We start from the raw sequence: 27685 nt of genomic DNA, 5'->3' as shown, positions 1-27685 counted from the left end.
TTTCAAGGATAAGAGTAGTCCTGAGGCACAAGTGAAGCCAAAGGAGGTCTGCAACTATTCATGTAGTTGAGTATCAAAATACTTCCTCGGTTACTGTGGGCCAGAGTGGCTGCAAAAAATATAAGGGCACTTTTGCTGCACTCTGACCTGGAGTAACTTAGGAAGTCTCTCAATACAGTATGCAGTTACACTCTTTACACAGAAATAATCATGAGCAATCTCTATCTTATACTCAATCACATAGCTAAAATGACATTTTCCAGAAAACTACTTCCTATAAATACTGAGTCTCAGGAAGGTTGAGTTCCCCTAAAGTACACAGCTCGTAAGTAGTGCAACCAAATGAAAAGCAAGGTCCTTCAGATGTCACCACCCAAGGTCTCACCATTACATGGCACTATTTCCCAAAGTGACAGGCAACAGGCACCGGAAGCCCATGGCAGAAGGGCAAGCTGATCTTGAAGCCATCACTGAAGTGTGGCCCTTCCTTGCTTCTTTGCTGTACACATTCAGAGCAGGCCTCTGAGAGTGGCTGTCAGGTGGCTTTAGCCTAAGACACATCTGCTGCCTCGCAGGTTAATGCAGTTGGCCTTAGGGACTGAAAATGTGTTCAGACAGAGTCAAATCCTTCACCATGTCAGTTTGAACTCACATTTGCTGAAGGTAAATGTCTGTACACAAAACCGTTGAATGTAAGGGTCTGGAAAGGAGAATCACCTTTTCCATGCTGTGGCTAATACCTGACCACTTCTTTGCATTTGCTGAGCAATTACTATAGTCTGGACAACATGTAAATATTTTCTTATATGATTTTGGGACTGGGAATATTATATTTATTTTAATATCTTAGGCCATCATGAGATAGTTCAGGACAAGAGGTATATATCTATATGTCCAAATTCATTCAGTGAGGGAAAAAAATATTTGACTTAGCACAAAGGAATGATTAATCTGCATGAATATGATACTACATTCTATTCTATACTATACTATTAAGACGATCTGAATAAAAATTATGTTTTCCCTGGCAGTTATGTATGTGTGTGTATATGGGGCCTTGCTGTTTTGCCCAGGCTGTACTCAAACTCCTGTGCTCAAGCAATCTTCCCCTTCACCCTCTAAGCAGCCAAGACTATAGATGAATGCCACAAAAGCTGGCTAATTAGATATTTTTTATTTATAACACCTTTTAGAATTTATTATATATATATCTGAGTTTAGAAACATTGAAAAACATTAAATATTAAGGAAAGATGCTGTATTTCTGTCTTGTCCATTGGCATTCACAGGCTTCTTTACTGATATGACATGTGCATATATGTATACACACATTAATACATAATATATATGCACACACACATATATACAGTATATACTTTATTCAGAATGTGCCTTTACATTTTCATGGTGAAACTGGTTCTGGGAATTATGTTTTTAAATTTTGAAATAGTATTATTGAACTATTTCAATATTACTACATTATCATTATGTTTTTGCCCTTTATTCTCTCTATGTCTAAAATAGACTCCAGATAGGAAGTGGTTGATTTTTGATGGGCCAGTAGATGCGGTATGGATTGAGAATATGAATACTGTGTTGGATGACAACAAAAAGCTGTGTCTGATGAGTGGGGAGATTATTCAAATGTCACCCCAAATGAATCTTATTTTTGAACCAATGGATTTAGAAGTTGCTTCTCCTGCTACGGTAAGTTTCCATTTTAACATCTTCTCAAAAATTGTGAAATGTTATAAACGTGTCCATTTACTTAGCAGCTTTGACTTTAAAGTAAAAATATTAGTAGCATTCATTTTAAGAGTGATCGGTGATTCTCAAAGAATAGACACATCTGCTGACATGCCTTGACAAATTTAACAAATGTTTTCGTCTTTGTCTAGGATCATTTGGTAAAGTTATACACAAAAAGTAAGACCATGAGATTATATAAAATTAACCTTTTCTCTAAGACTTATTTGAGAGTTGTAAAAAAAAAAAAAAGGGTGTGCCAAGCATATTTCTTTTATAGGCCTTGCCTTGATGGTAAACAATGATTGTTTTTCCAGGTTTCCAGATGTGGTATGATTTACATGGAGCCTCACATGTTAGGCTGGAGACCACTGATGTTGTCTTGGGTGAATCTGTTACCTGCTGTGATCAGTAATATTCAGAAGGAATTTATAATAGGCTTATTCGACAGAATGGTCCCTGTGTCTGTTGAATTTATTAGAAAGCACACAAAGGTAAGAGGAATGGAAGTTTTAAGATTTTAAAAAGTAGAAAACTCTTAGTGGCCAAATATGTCAATTTTAATGTTTTTATACTAAGAAACACTAAGTATTTATTAACTGGTTTGACTAAACTTTTTTCTGATTAAAATAAAAAGACATTCATTCACATAATTATTCTATGTTAACCAAAGCATCTTAGAGTTTGAGAAAATATTGGTGCTATTCTTTTCTTTCTTAAAAAAAAATCTCAAAAAAAAAAAAATAAATAAATAAATAAAATCTCAAATGCCTACCCAACCATGTCTAGGTAAAAACAAATAAACAAACAAAACCCAGATGTTATATGTTATTTCTTATTTGTGATGGACTTGTTGTATTTCAATCGCTTTTCCATTTTTACAATTTTCTTTATTACCCACATTTCCTAAAATAACCCAGGGCCTGGTAGGATTGGAAAGAGATCCCAAAGTAGGCACATCTGCTAGGGATTGGGGAGGGTGGAAGGTAGACAGAGAAAAGTGACAACAGAAATTTATAAAGCACTAGCGAAGGTCTTAAACTCTCTCCAGCTGGAACTTACAGAGCAAAGGTGCTCAGTTTCTGCTTTGGTAGGTTTTGACCCAAGATCTTTTAGAATGAGTTTGGCTCTTGAACAAATGTTGGGAAATAGGGCTGATAGTTCTCCTCCTGTTATAGATAATAGCTTGAGACCAAAGTTTAGTTTAAGATACATACTTGGAAAATGCAATTTAAAACCATGTTAATGTAGATTACCTAAAAGGAAAATCCAGAAGAACAAAAAAAAAGAAAAGAAAAGAAGCAAGTGATAGAATCTCAGATACATCAGTGATTTAGACAAGAGAGGGGAAAGAGGGAAGACCATTTTAAGAAGGTGGTAGTCAGTATTGTCAGATACAGAGGCAGGAGAGGGCTGACACACGTGCCTTGGATTTAGCAATAGCAAAGATCTCAGGGGAAACCTGGGAAAGTGCTTGAAGGGACAGACAAGGCCACTTCCGCACTGTTAGTAGCAGAACTCGGGAGATACAGAGACAATGGGTGTGGACTGTTTTTCAAGAAGTTTGGCTGTAGCCAGAGTATGTTTTAGATATGAAATAATCATGTTTTAAAAACAGTTAAATATGTATGAACTGAGGGTCATAATAAAATAAGCTGGGGGCTTTCATTGTGTTTTTCTTTTGTTTTGTTTTTGTTTTTGCTTTTTTTTTCTGGCATCGTCAGAAAACTTAAAATCACAAATTAATTTTCCAGGTGACTAGAATTTACTCTTTCTGTAGCAAACACAAAACATTTAATGCAAGCTTTCTAAAATGTTCTATGGGCACTGTTGTCCTCCCTGGAGGAGATTATGAGTGTCTGTTATTTACTATGTGGTAATAAGCATCTGTCTTATTTGCAGTAATAACTACTTGTATTTTAGTGTGCATCAGTAATACTTAATTCTATCCTTAGAAACTCAACCGTCATTTCTGCTTGCTTCTACCCAGGCAGCGGCTGTATATGAATTCAGCTGCCTCTAATCTTCAGAGAGTCAATTTTCGCATATTAGCTATGAAGCAATGTGACTCTAGTGGTTGGAGGAAAGCTCAGAGGGAATAAGAGAAACATTTACTGAGAACTTGCTGTAGGCTGCTTGGTTCTGGAAGCTGTACACATTATTTCTCTCATTTCATACATTTTCATGGTGAGATGCCAAAAAGTAAAATGCATGGCAATTACAGCACTCCAGCAACAGTTTTGTGGGCTGCAAGAGTTGGAACTGTATTTCACAGGAATGAGATTCTATGAGTCCTACTGTGGCTTATAAATATGTTCTAAAATGGATTTTATTTAAGTATTTTGGATATGCAAATTAATTTCCTTCCCTGAAAGACTTTTGTGTTTTGATTATAGTATTAGGATAATATAGAATCTATATCATTGAATAAATTAACTATACATGTAACAGTACATTTTTTAAAGTTGAATCAGTATAGGAGAATTTAAAGAGACATTATTACCTAAATATGACATCCAATTTCCCACCTAAAAAACTAGAATTATAATACTAGTACCCACTCATAGATACTATGGCTGTTAGAATGAAGTGAGTTTAATACTATTAGCTAATGCTATTCTGACTAGTGCCTAATTTAAATTGTTTTATAGACTCTTTCTCTTGACTTTTCAGGAATTATCTCCTACGTCAGATACAAACTTAGTCCGATCCCTAATGAATCTAATAGACTGTTTTGTGGATGATTTTGCTGATGAAAACAAACTAAAAGACAGAAATGATCGAGAAACTTACTCTTTGCTTGAGGTAAGATCTAGTGCCTTCTGTATCTTGCAATAGAAAGACTGACATTACTTGCTTTCATCAAGGTCTCCTGATTAATGAAACTCACTTTGCTCCTGAAATTGAAGACTGGGCAGTGGGTGGTAAGGAGAAAAGGAAAGGAAAGGAAAGGAAAAGAAAGGAAAAACCCAGGCCCCAAACACCAAGTTCCAGTGGGGAAGCTTCTCATCTGGCAGTCACAGTGTATCAAGAGGTTTGGGTAGAGCCAAATGACCACCTCAGATCTGCTCCTGAAATCTCAGGAAATGTGGCCAGCCTCAGAAATAATCCATTGCCAAAATATCAATGACCAAATTGGCAACAACATTCACCTCCCCTCCCAAACCATAGGAATTTATTGCTTTTTTCTCTTGATTTCTTTTTTCATGAGAAATAAATTTTATATGTGTGTGTATAAATATATATTTAGATCAAGGAAAGTAAGAAAATTTATAGGTCATCTAAGAATAGATTTTAAAATTATTAAAATGTTAATAGATTAGATTTTTAAATATGTATTCCAGATTGTTATCAGGGTACATACGATTTGGTTACATAGTTTGCTTTTGTGTGAATAAAGTCAGAGTTCTGGGTATTTCCTTGTCCTAGAGAGCGTGCAATATACACATGCAGTGTACTCACTGGGTGGGAATTTACCCAGCCCCTTCTTCCCTGCTCTCTATGTAAATTTCATTGAATTTTGCTTCCATATGAACTTATAGTTGTTGAGCAACTAGTTCCAACTTAGTCTGAGTACATGTGAGGGGTCCCCCCCCCCATTCTTGCAAAACTTCACTTACGAGAATGGTCCTAAATTCCATCTAGGTTGTTATAAAAGATACTAGGTCTCCGTCTTTTTTATGACTGATTAGCACTCCATGGTATACATATACCACTTTTTATTAATCCATTCATATGTTGATGGACACTTGGATTGGTTCCATGTCTTTATGATTGATTATGAATTGTGCTGCTATGAAATTTAAGTGCAAGTGTTTTGTTTGTTTTTTTAAAAATATCTGCTTTTCCTTTGGGTAAATCCTAGTAGAGGGATTGCAGGATCAAGTGATAGGTCTACTTTTAAGTTCTTCCAGGAATACTACTTTCCATAGAAGTTGTATTAGTTTGCAGCCCCACCAACAGTACATGAATGTTCCTTTCTCTCTGCATCCACCCCAGGACCTATTGCTTTGGGGCTTTATAATGTGAACCATTCACACAGGGGTTTGGTGGTTTCTCAGTGTGGTTTTGATTTGCATTCTCTGGTGAGTAGATAATGAGCATTTTTACATGAGTTTGTTTGGCCATTAACCCATCTTCATAAGAAAAGTTTCTATCATGTCTCTTGCTCAGTTTTTACTGTGCTATTTGATCTTTTCTCATTGATTTGCTTAAATTCTTTGTAGATTTGTGGTTATCAGCCTTTTGTTGGATGCATAGCATGCAAATATCTTCTCCCATTCTATGGATTGTCTATTTGCTTTGTTGATTGTGCCTCTGGCTGTGCAAAAACTTTTAACTTGATCAGGTCCCATTTATTTATTTTTGTTGTTGCTGCAATTGCCAGTGGGGTCTTCTTCATAAATTCTTTCCCTGGGCCAATATCTTAAAGGTTATTCCCCATACTTTCTTCTACTATTTTTATAGTTTTGTGTCTTAGGTTTGAATCTTTTGTCCATCATGTGTTAATTATTGTGAGTGGTGAGAGGTATGGGTCCTTTTTAGTCTTTTCAATGTGACTAGCCCCAGTTCTGCCAGCACTATTTATTGAATAGTGATTCTTTTTCTCGGTGTTTGATTTTGTTTGCTTTTTCAAAGATCATATGACACTATGAGGATGGTTTCATGTGTAGATTCTCTGTTCTGTTCCAAAGTCTATTTCTCTATTTTTATGCCAATACCATGCTGTTTTGAACACTGTGCCTTGCAGTATAGCCTTAAGTCTTGTAAAGTGATTTGTTCTTATTAGATAGGATTTGTTCTTATTAGATAGGATTGCATTGGCTATTTGAGGTCTCTGCTGGTCCCATATGAAGTGTAGGAATTTTTTAAGATCTCTAAAATAGGATTTTGGTATTTTAATGAAAATTTCATTGAATCTGTACATCACTTTGAATAGTATAAACATTTTAACAATGTTGATTTGGTCAATCCATGAGCATAATATGTTTTTCCATCTGTTAACATCCTATGCAATTTCTTTACCCAGTGTTTCATAGTTCCCTCTATAGAGATCCTTTATTTTCTTTGTTAAATATTCCAGTGTATTTCATTTTCATCGATGCTACTGTGAATAATATTGTTTTAAGGCAACAAAAGTAAAGAAAGACAAAGATGGAAATTATATATTGGTCAAGGGAACAATTCAACAAAAAGACATGTCTATCTATGCACCCTACTTAGGTCCTCCCAGATTTATTAAGCAAATTCTATTTGATCTAAATAAAATGATAGACAACACCATCATAATAGCTAGGGATTTTAACACTCTACTGACAGAACTGGACAGATCCTCTAAGTAGAAATTAAACAAAGAAACTTTGGACTTAAACTTGACTCTAGAGCAAATAGGCTTAACAGACATATATAGAACATTCCTCCCAAGACTGTTGAATATATATTCTTCTCATCAGCTCATGGAAAATTTTCCAATATTAATCATATCCTAAGCCACAAAATAAGCCTCAACAAAATTTTTAAAAAAATAGAGATTATACCATGTATCTTTACAGATCACAGTGGAATAAAATTAGAAATCAATTCTAATACAAACACTCATCCCTACACAAAGTCATGGAAACCAAACAACTTATTGCTCAATAATAGTTGGATCAAGGAGGAGATAAAGACAGCAATCAACAAATTCTTTGAACAAATGACACAAACTAACAAAACCTGTAGAATACAACAAAAGCAATCCTGAGAAAGAAACTAATTGCTGTAAGAGCTCATACCCAGAAATCAGAAAGACCACAAATCAACAACCTAACAAATCATCTCAAGGAACTGGAAAAGGAAGAGCAGACCAACCCCAAACCTAGCAGAAGAAAAGAAATAACAAAGGTAAGATCAGAACTAAATGAAATTGAGAACAAAAGAAACATACAGAAGATTAATGAAGCAAAAAGTGAGTTCTTTGAAATTATAAACAAAATTAATATATGATGAAACTTTGGCCAGATTAACCAGAAACAAACAAACAAAAAAAGATCTCTAATAAACTTGCTCAAAAACAAAAAGGGGGAAAAACAGCAGATACCACAGAAATACAAAATATTACCACTGAATACTAGAAAAATCTCTATGCTCAGAAATTTGAAAATGTGGCAGAAATGGAAAAATTCCTAGAATCTCACTACCTCCCTAGACTCAATCAGGAAGAAACAGAACTCCTGAACTGGCCAATATCAAGCACTAAAGTTGAAGCAACAATTAAAAAATCTTTCAATAGCCACTGGGCCCAGTTCTCTTGCACCTAGGAGTTTCTATATCTGAGTCCAGTCCCTATACTACCTGCTAAAAAATGAATAATCCAAGCTAATGGAAAATAATTTTTCTTCATTTCTGATCCCATAGCCCACCCTTTCCCTTCTTTGTTTGCCTAATGGACTGTCCTCTGCAGAGGCCAGAATGTTTGGTGAGTTATCTGAGAGGTCTCTGCATGGTATGGGCCACCAAACTGAGCCGGGCCCACCTGCTTCCAACAGTGGGACAGCAGTTATAACTTTGGCATGGGGAGGTGTGGCCTCTCCTGGCTTTCATTCCTGTTAGGGGAGACCTTTCCCCAGCCCTCTGGAGAGCCCTGGAGAGCATGACAGTCCCTGGTGAACCTTGGCTTCCCTCCATACAACTTGAAAAGAGACAGGCCTAAACTCAGGCAACCACCACTAGGAATGTCCAGGAACTAGACCCCCTACTCAGCAATTGGTGATGGCTGTACTTTATCTAGTCCATAACCCAGCCATGGGGCAGGAAAGGACTGGCTTCTCTGAACTTGTTTAAGTGGGAGATGCTCACACTGCCCGAGTGAGTTTGGGTGGAACTCTCAGTCAGAATTGTCTGTGGATTCTTGTTCTTTGGCGCATACTAGCTGAGGCTGGAAGTTCACTGCTTATTTAACTTTTATTGCACAGTGAGGGAGGGCACTGGGAGGAGTGGGATCAGTGAAACTGTCCATGGGTTCCCCTCCTCCATCTGTTGCCAGCAAGAGAGGGGCCACAGTTGTTTGAATCTTTGTGTAGCAGAGGCTCCAGAAAAATCCTGTAGCTCTTTGGAATTGGGTGGAGGAAAGGCTGACACCAAGACAGAATCAGTTTCCACTATCTCAGCAATCAGTCCCTCAGAGACTCTTACTGCACATTTGAAAGGGAGCTTCAGGAAGCTGTAGAGGAAGGACCACAAGCACAATCTCCAGCTCTTTGGTGAAGGAGTGGTTAGGACCAGTTCATGGGGCCTCCAGATTGGGTCACCCTCCACCAGGTTTAGTTGCCAAATAGGTCTGTACACTGTTCCCAAAGGGTCCCCAATTAGATTATCTCTCAAAAACTATTGAGGAACAACCTATCATTTCAACTAAGAAAAGTATAATTAATATTTTTAAAAAGCTGAAAATATTCATGGAGAGGAGCCAGGAGAAGAATTCTGGCAACATGGAAAATCAGAGCAGATCAACTCCCCACAAGATATTATAAGGAAGATACGACAGAAAACACCATCCATAGAGAAAGTGCTGAAATGTCAGAAATAGAATTCAGAATATGTAAGGCAAATAAGATGATGGGAATTGAAAAGGTAGAAATATAAAATAAAAAAAGTCTAAAAGTTGTCTCATGAAATTAGTGAATTTAAAAACAAAGTCACTAATCATATGGACATAATGAGGAAAGATATAGTGGAACTTAAGGAATTAAAAGAGGCATTCGAGGAGCTTCAAACCTCAGTAGAAATTCTCATTAATAGAGTTGAATATGGAGAAGAAAGAATTTCAGAAACTGAAGACAAGACTTTTGAACTATCCCAATCATTCAATGAGGAAGAAAAAAGGAGAATTAAAACAGAATATTTCCTGAGAGAGTTATGGGATTATTCCAAAAGATCAAATATCCCAATTAAAGGGATTCCTGAAGGAAAAGAGGATGGCCCTAAAGGCATAGGTACTCTACTTCATACACCATGGTGGAGAATTTCCAAAGCAATGCAAGAGACACAGAAATTCAAATAGCAGAGTGTTTCAGAACTTTAGCCCAACTCAGTCCAAACAAAGCATCTCCTAGACATATTGTAATTAACTTTGCCAAAGTTAGTATGAAGAAGAAATTCCTGCAAGAAGCCAGGCATGAGAAAAGTATTACTTACAAAGGGAAAAATATCAAGATGGCCACAGATTTTTCAGCAGAAACTTTTCAAGCCAGACAGGATGGTTATCAGCCATTGACCTACTTAATCAAAACAATTTTCAGTCCAGGATCCTGTATCCTGCTAAACTGAGTTTCATTTGTTATTGAGAAATCAAATATTTCACTGACATGCAAATGTTGAAAGAATTTGCCGTAACTATACCAGCTCTACAGAAAGTACTTAGAACCATTCTTCGTAATAACCAGCACAGCGGTCCATCACCAAAGTAAATACACCCAGAAATTAAAGGCAAAGCCTAGCCTTGACAACAGTACAAAAGATAAAAATAAGCTCTGAATCTCTGAAAAATGAGCTGACCAAATCTTCACCATACGTCTTGATTCTCTCAATAAATGTGAATGGCTTGAATTCTCCACTAAAGAGGCATAGGCTGGCTGACTGAATATAAAAACTCTAGACCAATATCTATTTTCTCCAAGAAACACACCTAACCTCGTAGGATAAAGCAAGACTCAGTGTGAAGGGATGGAAAACAGTAATCCAGGCAAATGGAAAGCAGAAAAAATCAGGGGTTATAATCTTATTTGAAGATACACTGGATTTACACCAACAAAAATAAGGAAAGATAAGGATGGACACTACATACTAGCCAAAGGAAGCACACAACATGAAAAGATTTCAATAATTAACATTTACGCATCCAACCTAAATGCTCCTTGATGTATAAAACAGACCCTGAATGATCTGAACAATATGATATCTTCCTGCACTATTACAGTTGAAGATTTTAACACCCCTTTGACACTACTGGACAGATCCTCCAAGCAGAAACTAAACAAATAATTAATGGATTTAAACACAACCCTAGAACAAATGGACTTAACAGGCATTTATAGAACATTTCATCCTAACAAAACTGAATATACTTCTTCTCACCAGCCCACAGATCATCCTCCAAAATTGATCATGTCTTAGGACACAAAACTAACCTCAACAAACTCAAAATAATAGAAATTATTCCTTGTATCTTCTCGGACCATCATAGAATAAAAGTTGAACTCAACAGAAACAGAAATCGTCACACCTAATTAATGTCATAAATAACCTTATGCTGAACAATAGCTGGGTCAAAGACAAGATTAAGAAGGAAATCATTACATTTCTTGAACAAAATGATAATGAAGCCACAAGCTATCAAAACCTGCAAAGGTAGTCCTGAGAGGCAAATTTATAGCATTAGTTGTCTTCATCAAGAGAACAAGTCAACAACCTAATGGGCTATTTCAAGCAACTGGAAAAGGAAGAACAATCCAACCAAAATCCAGTAAAAAAAAAAAAAAAATTAAATTAAATTGAAAAAAACACGAATCATAGGAAGACTGGTAAAACAAATAGTTGGTTCTTTGAAAAAATTAATAAAATTGATAAACCCTTGGCCAGACTAACCAGAAACAGAAAAGTAAAATCTCTAATAACTTCAGTCATAAATAAAAAAGGGAAATAACAACGTATACAACAGAAATACAAAAGGTCTTCAATAATTACTAGAAAAAAACTCTCTGCCCCAAAATATGAAAATGTAGAGGAAATGGACTAATACTTAGAATCATACCACCTTCCTAAACCCAACCAGAATAGACCTTTATCAAGCACTGGAATTGCATCAACAATACAAAATCTTCCAAAAAAGAAAAGCCCTGGACCACATGGTTTTGCACTAAAATTTTACCAAACCTTCAAAGAGGAATGGTACCTATATTGCATAATCTATTTAAAACATGAGGAAGGAATCCTCCCCAACGTGTTCTATGAAGCAAATATCACCCTGATTCCAGAACCAGGAAAGGACCCAACAAAAAAAGAAAACTATGGGCCAATATCATTAATGAATATCAATGCAAATATATTCAATAAGATATTAGCAAACAGAATGCAACTACACATTAAAAAAGTTATACCTTATGATCAAGTAGGTTTTATCCCAGGGATACAAGGTTGGTTCAACATACATAAATCCATAAATGTAATTTACTATATAAATAAAATAAAAAACAAAGACCATATGATTCTCTCACTTGATGCAGAAAAGGCTGTTGACAACATCCAGCATCTTTTTATAACATTTTAAAAAATAGGTTTACGGGGTGGCACCTATGGCTCAAGGAGTAGGGCTCTGGTCCCAAATACCAGAGGTGGTGGGTTCAAACCTGGCCCAGCCAAAAACTGCAACAACAAAAAGAAAATAGGCTTATGTGGGATATTTCTTAAATTGTTAAGAGGCCATCTACAACAAACCACAGCAAATATCATATTAAATGGAGTAAAACTGAAAGCATTTCCTCTCAGACATGGAACTAGACAAGGATGCCCACTGTCACCATTGCTATTGAACATAGTGCTGGAAGTCCTTGCCATTGCAGTCAGGCAAAAGAAGGAGATTAAGGGTTTTCAGATGGGAGGAGGTCAAAGTCTCATTTTTGCAGATGACATGATCTTATAACGGGAAAACCCCAGGAAGTCAACTACAAACCTCTTAGAAGTGATTAAGGAACATTGTAGCATCTTGGTACAATGAGTACAAACTCAATACTCACAAATCTATAGCCTTCATATATGCCAATAATATTCAAGTGAGGATAAAATCAAAGACTCTATTCCTTTTACAGTAGCTCCAAAGAAGATGAAATATCTGATGTATATCTAACAAAGGATATGAAGGATCTCTGTGAAGCAAACTATGAAACCCTGAGAAAAGAAAGAGCAGAAGACACTAACAAATGGAAAAACTTACCATGCTCATGGCTGGGAAGAATCAACATCATTAAAATATCCATACTACCCAAAGCAATCTATAGGTTTAATGCAATCCCCACAAAAGCACCAATGTCATATTTTGAAGAACCTGAACAAAATAATAACCTCATTTCATAGAGAACCAGAAAGAAAACCAAATAGCCAATGCAATTTTCAGAAATAAAAACAAATCTGGAGGCATCATGTTACCAGACTTCAGGTTATAGTGCAATCTACAGTGATCAAAACAACATGTTACTGGCCCCCAAACACATATATAGATCTATGGAATAGAATAGAGAATCAAGAGAGGAATCCAGACACTTTTCATCATCCGATCTTTGATAAAATAAACAAAAGCATACATTGGGAAAAAGAATCCCTATTTAATAAACAGCGCTGGGAGAATAGCTTAGCCACATGTATAAGACTGAAATTGGAGCTGCACCTCTCAACATTGACAAAAATTGACTCTTGCTGGATAAATTTAAATTTAAGACCCAAAACAATAAAAATTCTAGAAGAGAGTGTAGGGGAAATGCTTGACAAAATCGGCCAAGGGAAAGATTTTATGAAGACCCTCTTGGCAATTGTAACAAAACCAAAAATAAATAAATGGGACATGATCAAGCTAAAAAGTTTCTGCACAGCTAAGGGTGGGTACCCCAACTAACACAAATAAAAAGCCATTGGAATAGGAGAAGATTTTTTCATGTTATGAATCTGACAAAGAGCTGATAACTACAATCTACAGAGAACTCAAATTAATCAAGAAAAGAGCAAACAACCCCATTTATAAGTGAGAAACTTCAACAGAAACATCTCTGAAGATGACAGACGAATGGCCAACAAACACATGAAAAATGCTCATTGTCTCTAGTCATCAGGAAAATGCAAATCAAAATCACTGAGAAATATCACACCTAACTCCAGTGTGATTAGCCCCCATCACTAAGTCCCAAATCTGCAGATGCTGGCATGGATGCGGAGAAAAGGGAACACTTTTACACTGCTGGTGGGACTGCAAACTAATACAACCTTTATGGAAAGAAGTATAGAAAATTCTTAAAAAACTAAAAGTCAACCTTCCATTTGATCCTGCAGTTTCATTACTAGGTATCTACCCAGAAGAACAAAAATCATTATACCACAAGGATGTTTGTACCAGAATGTTTATTGCAGCCCAATTCACAATTGCCAAGTCATGGAAGCAACCCAAGTGCCTGTCAACCCATGAATGGATTAACAAACTGTGGAATATGTATATCGTGGAGTACTATTCAGCAATAAGAAAAGATGGGAACTTTGCATATTTTATGTTTATCTGGATTGAGTCAGAAACATGTTATTCTTAATAAAATATCTCAAGAATGGAAAAATGTATCCAATGTACTCAATACTAATATGAAATATAGTATAAACAAATACACGCCCACAAGAAAGATAAAACACATGTATAGTCTAGCAAGGAGGAGGGGAGAGGAGGGAGGGGGAGAGGAGAGATTGATTAGTGGGAGCAGGGAGGGCAATTGGTGGGGTCTCACCTAATGTGCACAATGTGAGGGTCTTCAGCACACCCCGGGGTGAAGGGCTCAACTACAACTTGAACTTTACCTTAAAATTGAAAACATTGTAACCTAAACATTTGTACCTTCATATTAATTTGTAATAAATAAAATCTTCTAATAAGAAAGCCCCAGGCCAGATGGTTTTACACACCAGAATTATACCAAACCTTCAAAGAAGAGCTTATACCTATATTGCAGACTCTACTCAATAACATTGACAAGGAAGGAACCCTCCCTAGCTCTTTCTATGAAGCAAATATCACCCTGATACCAAAGTCAAGAAAGGACAAAAAAAGAAAACTACAGGCCGATATCTTTAATGAATAGATGCAGAAATATTCAATAAAATCTTAGCAAACAGAATGTAGATGCACATCAAAAAAATAATTTATCCTGACCAGGAACAAACTGACAAACATAATTCACCACATAAACAGAAGTAAAAACAAAGATCATATGATACTCCCAATAGATGCAGAAGAAGCATTTGACAAAATTCAGCACTACTTTTTGATAAGAACGCCTAAGAAAATTGGCATAGGTGGGATGTTCCTTAAATTGGTAGAAACTATATGACAAACCCACAGCCAACATCATACTGAATGGTGAAAAACTTTCACCATTTGGCCTTAAAAAAGAGATTCGATTTTCTTGCCTAATTTGTAGGTCTCATTTTCTTCCCTATTCTCTCTCCCTGAGTCTGGTAAGAGGAAAGCTAGTATCTTTTGCTTGTAAGAATTGCAATAAGCCTTCCCACTTAGAACTGGAGCCAGACAAGGATGCCTGCTATGGCCTCTACTATTCAAGGTGATACTGGAAGTCCTAGTTACACCAATCGGAAAGTTATCAAGGGTATCCAAATAAAGACAGAGGCCAGAATAGAAAACCCCAAAGACTCAGCCAAGAGACTCCTGACATTAACAACTGAATACAGCAATGTCTCAGGATATAAAATCAACATGCACAAATCAGTACCTTTCATACACATCCCAGACTAGATATTTTTAATACATGTACAAATATTACTGTGCTGTTCACAGTAGTACTTCTACTGATCATATGTGGTCAATATGGTACTTCCATAGTTTGTATGTTATAAAATCAATTAATTTTAAATTTATAGTTAAATAGTTTCTAGAGAGAAAGTCTGTGAATAAAATTAGGAGTAGGAAAACAGATTGAAGTAGACTCTAGAACTTTTATGAGCAAAGTTAAGAACTCTGTTGACTTTGGCCTTAAAAAAGAGATTTGATTTTGTCACCTAATTTGTAGGTCTGTCTTCTTCCCTATTCTCTCTCCCTGAGTCTGGTAAGAAGAAAGCTAGTATCTTTTGCTTGTAAGAATTGCAATCTATTTTACACAATTAATGTTTAATCATAATTACAAATAAAAGAATATAAATTTATTTTCCTTGAAGTCACTATATCAAAATGTAAATTTAAAATGTATATTGTAAGTTATTTGCCTTGTATTAAAACATTCCTTAATAACGTAATAAAAAGTTATGTCAGTGTTCCTTTTAATATCAAGTTCCTGTAATATATTGAAAATATCACATGATTTATTTACTAGACTAATAATTCTAAAGTTTTCCTAGGGCCAGAAATTATACTTTGCTTTATATTATCTTTTCTAAGATTTTATGAGACATGCAATTTGATTTTTTAAAAATCTAATTATTATAAAATCCTGAGATGACGTATGACCACATGTCAGCATATGTATTCCTTTCATAGATATTAATCTGTCTGTTATTTAAATTTCAATGATAGTTAAAGTTATGCTTTAATTCTAGTTTATTTTCTCATCTCTCCAATGCAGGGCATTTTTCTGTTTTCATTGATCTGGTCCGTTGGTGCTTCTTGTAGTGATGACGATCGGTTGAAATTTAACAAGATTCTTCGAGAACTAATGGCAGGTCCACTTTCAGACATAACTCGAAACAGGTTTAAATTACAGAGTGATAATGAACATACGTCCACAAAGACACTAACTGTCCCATTTCCTGAAAAAGGAACAATTTATGATTATCAATTTATCACCGAGGTAAGAACTCTTAAGCAAGATTTTCAACTACACCCCTGGCAGAATCCTCTCTCACACAGAGCATTCAATGTCTCTGTGGCCGCCTTCTTCATCCCTGTTTACCTTAAGAAACTGTGGAGTAGAAGTCAGGTGCATCCGGGTTTGAGTCCTAGTAAAGTCACTTTCATCCTGTACAGTCACTACTTGATTTCCCTGAACATAATTTTTCCCATGATAAAAAGCAATAACAACAATACCTGATAGGACAGTTGTGGTCATTAAATAGAATCACACATTATTCATCTAGCCCAGCACCAGGCACACGCTGTTCAAGGGCAACTCTGGGAGACTGATGGTGCATGCTGGTATATCACAGGCACCAAGAGGCCCGTAGGAATGCAGCTGGTTTAATGTTAATTCAGCATTTCCCAAATGAATTGGACAATAAAACCTGGGTGGTATGTGCTTGTTTTTGTGTAGCAGCTCCCACAGGTATTGTATGGGGGACAAAGTTTAGGAATAAATATTATGTACATATATACAGATTTAAGTAAAATTGGGCAATTTTATACACCATATATACAATGGGCAATTGTATATTCTTCTATTTTACTTAATACTAATGTTTCTTCATTAATTTTCTAAAACCTCCATACCATCTGGATGGACTGTGATTTATTCATAGTTTTCTACCTTTGGAAATTCACTGTTTTTGTTGTTTTGAATTTTTTGGTTTTATAAGTACTACTTCAGTAAATATTCTTGGATACAAGTCATTGCATACATAACCAATTATTTCCATATAGTAAATTTCTAGAAAAGGCATTTGCTCTCTCAATTTTTGAATTTTTATAGCTCTTGAGATGTGTTGCCCAACTTACTTCAGAAGCAATTTTTCCACCCTGCCCAACATAGATATTATCTTTTTACCTTTGCTACTTTTATTTCATCTCAAATTACTAAATAACACCCTGCATTTTCAGAGTACTTACTGTTTATTAAATTTTCTGAAATTATTTCTATTTTGTTTTCAGTGAAATAGGAAGGCTGGGATTATTTTGCAAACTTTTCCATTGAGGGATTGGAGGCACAGAGAATTTAAGTGATTGCCCCAGGATTCCTCAATCTCTAAATAACTGCACAGTTTAGATTTTTTGATGCTTAATCCTTTCTTTCCTATGTGGTATCAAATGATACATGTCTGAAAAGATTGTCAAGAGTATGGGAAAGACATTATTTTCTTTGTAATACAATTTGCAAACTGATGCGAATTTAACTAAAAAAAATCTCTACTGTATGCATAGCTTTGTGCCTGAAGGTATAAAAATGAATAAAGCACAGTGATTTCCTCAGCGAGTTCATGATCTTCTCAGAAGACAGTCATGTAATATTATAGGCCAAGGGAGTGCCATTCATCAGGGTCCAGGGGCCTCAGGCATGTGTCGAACCAGTGGGTCCATCAGTGAGGCCTGGCTGTGAAGGAGGGATGGGTCTGAATTCTAATGTGCTTTGAATGACTCAGTGTTTAGTTTTTATTCTGTAAACATGGAAAGGGTGGTGGAATCTTTCTAAGGACAGTTAACATGATATTTTTTATTTTTTTTTTATAATTAACACTGTCATAACAAATTAAAATTTTATTTCATAAGCTAATTGAATGCAAAGATACAACACATTATTAATCCATAATAATCTTATATACATATTAAGAAATTATGTCTGTTCTAAAGATGTTACATAGCAATGTGACTTTAGTTCACACTACTGAACCATAGACTTAAAAGTAGTTGAAAGTCAATTTTACATTATGTTTCTTTACTATAATTTCTTTTAAAAAAATCATTCCCGAAAAGATTAGCTGTTATAAATATCATTATAAAAGTCAAGCCATATGTAGCTGGTTTTCTACAGCGGTGTTTTTCATCCTTTTTTTCATCTCACAGCATACTGGAACCTATAGTTAAACTTCCATGGCACACTTAAATTACACTGATTTAACAAAAGAGTAAAAAAAAAAAGTTTGAAAATAATGTAATCAATGATTTTTAAGAATTTCTATGACACACCTAAGATTCTCTCACAGCACATCAGTGAGCTGCAGCACACTGGGTGGAAATCACTGTTCTAGGGAGAAGAACATTCTGTAATGACTAACATTCATTAAATAAAATTCTTTGCTCTTTAGCCCATTGATTAGTCCAATTTTCTCAATGCCTTTGAAGAATCTCATATTTGGCCACAGGAATTGAATGTTGGGTTGACATAAGCATGATGTTAGGGCATCAAAAATAATACAGCATTGTCATTTCATTTGTGTTCGGGTAAAAGCCTAGTTTTTCTTTAATTTACATATGAAATTTAACTTTCAAACTGAATGTTAAGTATTTTAAAGAAGAGAACAAATGTGTAAACATCAGGGTTTTTTGATTGTGATCCTTTCTATAATGGAATATGAGTACAGAACTTCTAAAAGTTTTTGGTAACATAACATTCACTCTTTGGTTGTTTATTATAAATAGGGAATAGGAAGATGGGAACAGTGGATAAAGAAATTGGAAGACGCTCCTCCAATTCCTAAAGATATGTTGTTCAATGAAATAATTGTACCCACTCTGGACACAATTCGCTACTCGGCATTAATGGAATTGTTGACCACTCATGAAAAGCCTTCAATATTTGTAGGACCAACAGGAACTGGGAAGAGTGTTTATATTATTGTAAGTACTGCAAGAACATTATATATTGAAATGCATATAGTATTCCTAAGAATGTTGGGGTTTTTTAGAATTTTTTTAAATAGTAGACAAATATTCTACTACTAAAATAGTAAACAAATATTTTAAATAGTAGACAAAATACTCAAGTATTTTGATGTTTGAACCACAGAGAATTTTTGAGTTATTGCTTATTTATTTTAGAAAATTATTAAAGCTCTGATGCCATTTTATATCACTAAATTATTGTCCCATTTATTTTAGTACTTTAATGAAAAAGCTTTTTCAGGATGAGAATTTCATATCACTTGAAAAGTGTGTTTTAGTTAATGGCAACATTTTCTAAGTTATTTTCCATCTGAAAGATTACTATGTAGTATTAAGACTGATCGTCCTTAATGATGTCTGGAATCATAACCATCATGTGTTAATTAAAATAAGTAGTGCCCCCAGTCTCAGGAGCATCACACAGCTTATGGGGGAGAATGGCGATGTCAGCACTGGCCCCTCTTGCATTGCAGGCCCCACTTAATTCACATTCTCCCTATTAATGACGGAACCTGTTTCTAGTTCTTTATTGGTTTTATTTTTAAATTTAATCCTTTAATCCTTTGGGGATATATTTGTGAATGCAGTTAAATAACTATCCTAGTATTATTTATTGAATAATCTCTCTTATAACAGATTGAAATACCTTCTAGGTATCAGGGGATATACAAGAGGTGGGAAAGGGAGAAGTTTTCACTGAGACTTTAAATCACAGTGTTGATCTGGTCTGGATTTTAAAATAATAACAAAGTGTACAAAGAGTTGAAGGATTTCTCTGAGATTATATCAAGAGTTGAGGAATGGAGACTTGACATAGTTAAAGGCAGTGGTTGGAAGGAAATACAGCCTGTGTCATTTGTACCCTCATCAAATTCCGCCCAGGCAGTAAACTGCACAGCATGAAAACAAAATTGGGAACATAATATAGTAATCTGCTTTTTTTAAAAAAAAAAATTGTATTTCCTATTTTGTTATTCTTCTACAAGATGATTTTAACAGTATCAGTATTCGATTCTATAATTTTATGGTAATTTATTCAAATCCCTAATTTTTCCAAGATTTTGCTTTACACATAAAACTGCACTAAATATTTTTGTAGCTAAATCTTTGTTTTTACTGATGTTTCTTTGCTCAGGAATAATTCCTAGATTTCTAAAAGTGGAATTGTTGGTTTTGCAAAGGGATATACTTTATTGTTTCCTTAATGCATTGTGGAGACTTTTACAGTTATTCTTCTTGTATGCGCCCTCCATCTGCAAACACTAACACACGCTACAGGGTATGGTTTTGGGTAATGTGTGAACCAGGAACATAATTTTGGAAAATGATAGAAGAAAGAAATCTAAGAATCAGAAAGGGTTGGGGCCAGGCAAAGGTCTGAGAAATGTCAATGTTTTTAAATATAGTCAGCGTAGATTCAGCATTCATAATGTATTTATGAAGAGAATTGTTGGTTTTTTAATAAATGTTACATTGTTCCTTAAAAAGGTTATTGTCCACCACCAGGCCTTTCAGGGACATTTCATTACCCCAATTAATTAAGAGTTGATTATATTGTAAATAGCACAGATATAAGGTTGGAGTCTCAAAGATCTGTGGGGAAAGAAAATATCATTTTGAGGCAACGATATATAACACTTACTTCTGTAAAGAAATTTTACTTTATTTGAAGTAAAATTATATGAAGAAAATTTATTCATGTTAAATGCTTAATGAAACTTTTGTATGTACTTACATTTCATATTATTGAAAAGATTAAGAAGAAAACTTAATATTTAAAGTGATTTTCTCTTCCAATTATTGCATGCCCAGATATTTAGATTTTAAATAATTAATGAGAAAAGAAGTAGTGTTCTAGTTAGAGATTATATAAAAACATAAGGAGTTATAATAACACTTCACAAAAAACATCCAGTAAAGACCCTCACTGAGACCCAATCTGCTGAGAGGTTTCACATCTCAGCTGTGATGAGGAAGGCATCTATAATTTCACACAATTAACTGAACACATTGTTAATGAGTTTAAGATAAAATAATTGTTAACAAATACAGTATTTAGGATTCATTATGTTTATTTCTCATTTAAAGTAAGCTCTTTTGGCATATGAGTATTTTCCCCTTTACATAACTACATAGCTTTTATAGAATAATTTTAATTAACATGTAATTTGATCATTCGTTTAAAAAAGAAACAAGTATTTTTTATAAATACATATTTAATTTTGAGAGTACTAGATGTTAACATCAAAAAATATCAAATCATTTTTCAGTGGACCAACTGGAATTTTATCTGTGGAAGAATTAGGAGATTGATAATTCATTTAAACTGAGAAATAAGGCTTACTTGATGATAGTTTTTAAAAGCATAAATTTCATGTATATGATTTTTAAGGTATCCTGTTTAAAAGTAAAAATGTACTTATTTAGAATTTTTTATATTCATGACTATAAACTTCTGGATTTAGGGAAACATTCCGATAATGGTCTGATTTTTACATATACAGAACCATGCTGTATTAATTGTTGTCTTTAATTACTTTTTTTGCTTTTTAAATTGTCATTTACCTGGTCTATTTTTGCCTGTTCTTTTATTCTAAGCATTTCTGAATCACTTAGACTCCACACGTAGCTGCATGTTGTATTTGTGTATGTTAATCTGAGTCCTTTTTATTCTTTTGATGGGCAAATAGATCTCAGGGACGTAAATTGTCAGAATGAGTCATTCTTCTCTATCATATTTTCTGTTTAGTTATTATGCTTTTTAAAAATTTTTCAGATTGATGTAAGGGTACATACAATCAGGTTACATTGTTTATGTTTGCTAGGAGAAGTTCCAGTTGTATCATATTTGAGTCCTTCACCCAGGAGGTATGCCGTAAAACCCTGCCTTGTATCTATCAGGTGGGGATTTACTGAGCCCCTTCCTCTTGCCCCCCTCCCCCCTTCTTGAATTTAATTGTGTTCTTCCTCTTGTGTGGGCCTGTAATTGTTCATCTGCTAGTTTCAAATTGGTATTTAGTACAAGGGATGCTTAGTTTTCTATTCTTATAATATTTTACCAAGTAGGATATTCTTCCACTCCATCCAGATAAATAGAAAAGATATAAAGTCTCCATCATCTTTATGGAGACTAGCATTCCATGATATATATATCATAGTTCATTCCATTCATGGGTTGGTGGGCACTTGGGTTGTCTCCCTGTCTTCATGATTGTGAATTGAGCACCATTAACATTCAAGTGCAGATGTCCTGTGGTGAAACTATTTTTTTCCTTCTGAACAGATACCTAGTGTTAATCTGTGCTTATGATAGGGTATTTATTTTTTGTCTTCCTATTGATTTAGAAGGCTATATAAATGATTCAAAATTCTTCTAGTGTTATTTAAATCTATTTAAAAACACTGAGTTTTTTTCCTAAAGCCTATAATTTTTTTTTCTAAAGTCAGAGTTTTGAAATTATTAATACTTTGAATGACAATATTTGTCATTGACCTCCTTCCCCTATTCAGTTAGCTGGGAAGAGTGGCATATTGTGACTTTCCCTCCTAGTCCTTTCATTGTCTTCTGTTAAGACTGAGCTTTTAAAAAATCTCAGATCCTTATTACTAAATTAATTTATTTGGTAGTTTTTAATATTACATTTGAATTTCCTTTTTATAACTATTAATATTTATCAGTCAGATTTGGTTTTGCTTCTAAATGGTCTCAATACTCACCTCCAAACCTTTCGTGCCGTGACTTATGGGTGTGTTGAGTATTTATTTTCATTCTTGTTTCGTGTAGTCTGCCCATCTATCTACCCAACAAAATTTTATTGATTACACACCAGATGATGTAATTGTTAGCTGAAAAAAATGCATTGTAATAAAAATAATTACATTGTATTCCATGTAGGCAAACAAAGTGCAATAATTTCTTGGAGTCTTAAGACAATAATACAGAAAAGATTGCTTCATCATAAGATTATTATAGTTATTGCTCAGAATAGAAGTTTTTTTTTCTTTTTGCAGTTTTGGCTGGGGTCAGGCTTGAACCTGTCACCCCTGGTATAGGATGGGGCCAGTGCCCTACTCCTTGAGCCACAGATGCCACCCCAGAATAGAGAATTTTTTAAAATAAACAGAATAGCATGTTTTCCAACTATTTTCCCTCTTGAAGTAATCTGTCATTTACATTTTAATTGTACAACCATAGGCCTGGCCTGGTGGCTCAAGCCTATAATCCTTGCACTCTGGGAGGCCAGGGCAGGTAGATTGCCTGAGTTTGGGAGTTAGAGACCAGCCTGAACAAGATTGAGACCCCTGTCTCTAAAAATAGCTGGGCTTTGTGACAGGTACCTGTAGGCCCAGCTACTTGGGAGGTTGAGGCAAGGGGATTACTTGAGTCTAAGAATTGGAGGTTGCTGTGAGCTATGACACCACTGCACTCTACCAAGGATGACAAAATGAGACTCTGTCTCCAGAAAAAAAAAATTGTGCAATCATAAAAATACATTTTAGTCATAAAATCATGAAAAATATATTCCTATTTTTATTCTAAACCACACCATTCCTATTTTGCTATTCTAACTGGCTGGCCCAGGTATGAACACAAACTCTTCAAATCTCTTAAAGAACTTCCATTTTAGAATGTATTCATTTTGTGAAAAATAAAATAATTTTAAATTTAAAAAGGTAGGTTCTGCTGAGGTGGTGGAAGGAGTGAAAGTTTGCCATACTTCCAAAATCTCTGATCTTTACTCTCCTTTCTTTTTTGTTTTCTCTATTTGTTCTACCACCCAGTAATCCTGACACATATGCTGGATATAGTTATTAATGGGAACATCAGAGTCCCTTTTGAAAATATAAGTATTGTCTTGATAAGTTACTATTTCAAAGTGAGTTTTCAAAATTTTCATTTGCTTAAGTATGGTAATGTTTAGTGTATAATGGCGTCATGAAAAAAGGATTTGTTTCAGGTATTTTACCAGAAAGTTAATAATCTAGTATCTTATACACAATAAATTAGCTGAATGTAGGAAACGCTTAATGCAAGTAAAGTTTGGAGCAAGCAAAACCCCTCTCTTTTTATCCTTCCTGTACATTTGATACTAGTATTCCTTAAGAAAATGTTATTTTCTTAAGATTTTCTACTGAATTAGCTTCTAAGGGAGGAGGGTCATGCCTTCTCTAGGACTCTCAAGGGAGAGAAGGGGAAGGAAGAGAGCTTATTTGTAAGAGTTCCTTATTTTTAAGAATATAGGAAGGATGGAGACTTTACGTCCTTCATGTTCACATGGATGGAGCTGGAGAATGTTCTTCTGAGCAAAGTATCACAAGAATGGATGAAAAAGTATCCAATGTACACACCCCTATTATGAAACTAATTTAATTTTTATATGAAAGCTATAACCAAATAGCCTAAGAATATGGGGAGGGGGGAGGGAGAAGGAAGGGGTGAATGGGTGGAGGGAGGGGGATTGGAGGGATCACTTCTGAGGTCTTTCTACAGGGGTACAAGTGAATCTTTCTAAGAGTAGAGTGTGAACATTTTTAAAACAGTAACTGAGAAAATGACATGAAGGCTGTGTTGACCAGTTTGATGGAAGTATTTCAGATTGCATGTGAAAACCCCACACTGTACCCCAGAAGTGCATTAATGTACATAGTTACCATTCAATAAAAAAAAAAAAAAAGAATATAGGGAAATTCCTATATACCCCATCCCTGTCATGCACCTTGATTAAATACAACTGTGATTCGGCTTGCTTCCCATTTAATTCCAGTTTGAAGATACAATTATATTTTTAAGCTTTCTAACATACAGAAAGATAATTTGGTATGTAAGTGGAAAGACATTAAAAAGAAATATTGATCTGGAGAGAGACAAATAGCAGTCTGAATTATTGCCCATCTCTGAGACCTAACTTCTGAGTCCTTGTGATTTCATGTTAAGAAGGAAGGGGTTATGAAAAACACAAGAGAGAGAGGACAGACACTCCACAGGCCTGGCAACTCTTATTTCTACTGATTCCATCTAGTGTTACATTGTTATGACACTTAAGGTTAAATTCCAGCTTGTCAACAATGATGCTCAGTCTTTATTATTAAATGTCAAAACATAATTCCAACTATGGCTCATTTTATTATTTTCTGTTATATAGAATTTTCTTTTAAATCAACTCAATAAGGAAGTCTACAAACCTCTGCTAATTAACTTCTCAGCACAAACTACAGCAGCTCAAACTCAGAATATTATCATGTCAAAATTGGACAAAAGAAGAAAGGGAGTATTTGGTCCTCCTCTGGGCAAGAAAATGGTAATGGATTTTTGTTTCTGTACACATGGTACAACACAGGGACTGTTCATATACACTGCTGTAGTCAGAACAAGAAAATTGAATTTACTAGGGATTAACATCTTTTTTTTTTCTGAACATTCAACCAATTTTATTTTATTTTATTTTTTAATTAAATCATAGCTATGTACGTTAATGCAGTCATGGGGTACAATGTGCTGGTTTTATATACAATTTGAAATACTTTCATCAAACTGGTTAACATAGCTTTTATGGCATCCTCTTAGTTATTGTATTAAGACCTTTATATTCTACATTTAGAAAGTTTCACATGTACCCTTGTAAGATGAACATAGGTGTGGTCCCACCAAACACCCTCCCTCCAGTCATCCTCTTCCCTCTCCGCTTTCCCCATATTCTTGGGCCATAATTGGATTATAGCTTTCATATGAAAGTTATAAATTAGTTGCATAGTAGGGCTGAATACACTGGATACTTTTTCTTCCATTCTTGAAATACTTTGCTAAGAAGAATATGTCCCATCTCCATCCATGTAAACATGAAGGAGGTAAAGTCTCCATCTTTCTTTAAGGCTACATAGTATGCCATAGTGTACATATACTATAATGTATTGATCCACTGTGGGTTGATGGGCACGTGGGCTTCTTCCATGACTTAGCAATTATGAATTGGGCTGCAGTAAACATTCTGGTACAAATATCTTCGTTATAGTGTGATTTTTTTTGTCTTCTGGATATATACCTAGTAGAGGAATTGTAGGTTCAAATAGCAGGTCTATTTTTAGTTCTCTAAGTGTTCTCCAAACAAGATTGACATCTTTTTGTATAGTTTTTTTTTTTTTTTTTTTTTTTTTGCAGTTTTGGCTGAGGCTGGGCTTGAACCTGCCACCCCTGGTCTATGGGGCTAGCGCCCTACTCCTTGAGCCACAGCTGCTGCCCTTTGTATAGTTTTTTAAATCATCTATTTTGAATAAAAAATTTTTTAAAAGTGTGGTCATATTTGTATGTACATTAGACAATTTGATAGTAAAAATTAGCAGTTGCAACAGCTACTGGCTGAATGGTTTTTGGATGGTCTTCAAATGGTGCAAATTCAGTATGGGGCAGAATCAGTGGAAAAACTCTGGTAACCTCAATAACCAGAGTAGATCAACTACCCCAAGGAAGGCTGGGGCAGATGGAATTGAAGATCCCTTCCATAAATAGATGGCTGAGATGTCAGAAATCGAGTTCAGAATCTGGATACCAAATAAGATTAACAGAATGGAGGAAAGGAGGGAATTAGAATTTCAAATTATTCAAAAGCTGTCTCAAGAATTCAATGATTTCAAAGTAAAATGACCAAAGATTACGAGACACTAAGGCAAGAGGTTGCAGCCCTCAAAGATCTGGAAAATATGGTCGAATCCCTCAGTAATAGAATGGAACAGGCAGAAGAAAGGATCTCTGGCACTGAAGACAAAGCTTTTGAATGAGCCCAAGCACTCAAAGATAAAGAGAAATGGAGAGCAAAAATGGATCTCAGAGAGCTCTGGGATAATTCGAAGAATACTAATATTAGCCTTATAGAAAATCCCTGAAGGTGATGAAGTTGCTTCACAAAACACAGAGGCTCTTCTTCATAAAATTATGAAAGAGAACTTTCCAGACATGCCAAGAGATTCTGAAATTCAGACAGCAGACAGTTTCAGAACCCCAGCATGACTCAATCCAAACAAGACATCCCCCAGGCACATCATAATTAACTTCACTAAGGTTAAAATGAAAGAGAAAATTTTGAAAGCAGTTAGACATAAGAAAACCATAACCTACCAGGGGAAGAGTATTAAAATGACTGCAGATCTCTTTGCTGAAACCTTTCAGGCTGCAATAAGATGGTCATCGACTTTTAATCTCCTAAAACAAAATAACTTTCAACCCAGGATCCTGTATCCAGCTAAACTGAGTTTCATCTATGATGGATAAATTAAATACTTTAATGACATCCATGCGTTGAAGAAATTTGCCATAACTAAACCAGCTCTCCAGCATATTCTCAGACCTATTCTCCATAATGACCAGTGCAATCCTCCACCACAAAAGTAAACCAACTCAGAAACTATTGATCAAACTCCAGCTTCTACACTGGCGAAAGGATTAAAAATGTCCACTGGACTTTTGAACAATTTGATACCTAACATTTTCTCAGGCTTATCAATAATTTCAATCAATGTGAATGGCTTAAATTGTCCCCTAAAGAGGCACAGATTGGCTGATTGGATACAGAAACTCAGACCAAACATCTGTTGTATACAAGAATCTCACCTTACCTTAAA

At 35.1% G+C, this 27685-nt stretch overlaps 1 protein-coding gene across 1 annotated transcript in view; it reads left to right on the top strand.

Moving 5' to 3' along the window:
• DNAH7 (dynein axonemal heavy chain 7) overlaps positions 1 to 27685 on the top strand; it is a 272843-nt gene that overhangs the window by 129451 nt on the left and 115707 nt on the right. Inside the window, exons 31-36 of the mRNA XM_003796072.2 lie at positions 1525 to 1707; positions 2064 to 2240; positions 4420 to 4551; positions 16107 to 16331; positions 18830 to 19027; positions 25216 to 25371. Coding sequence (XP_003796120.1) covers positions 1525 to 1707; positions 2064 to 2240; positions 4420 to 4551; positions 16107 to 16331; positions 18830 to 19027; positions 25216 to 25371 — 1071 coding nt within the window. The remainder of the gene's footprint in view (positions 1 to 1524; positions 1708 to 2063; positions 2241 to 4419; positions 4552 to 16106; positions 16332 to 18829; positions 19028 to 25215; positions 25372 to 27685) is intronic.

The sequence above is a fragment of the Otolemur garnettii genome, unplaced genomic scaffold (assembly GCF_000181295.1).
Source record: "Otolemur garnettii isolate 467f Iridium unplaced genomic scaffold, OtoGar3 scaffold00100, whole genome shotgun sequence".
NCBI classification, from domain to species: Eukaryota; Metazoa; Chordata; class Mammalia; order Primates; family Galagidae; genus Otolemur; species Otolemur garnettii.
The sequence above is the reverse complement of the archived record's forward strand: the minus strand, read 5'-3'. Positions and strand labels throughout refer to the sequence as shown.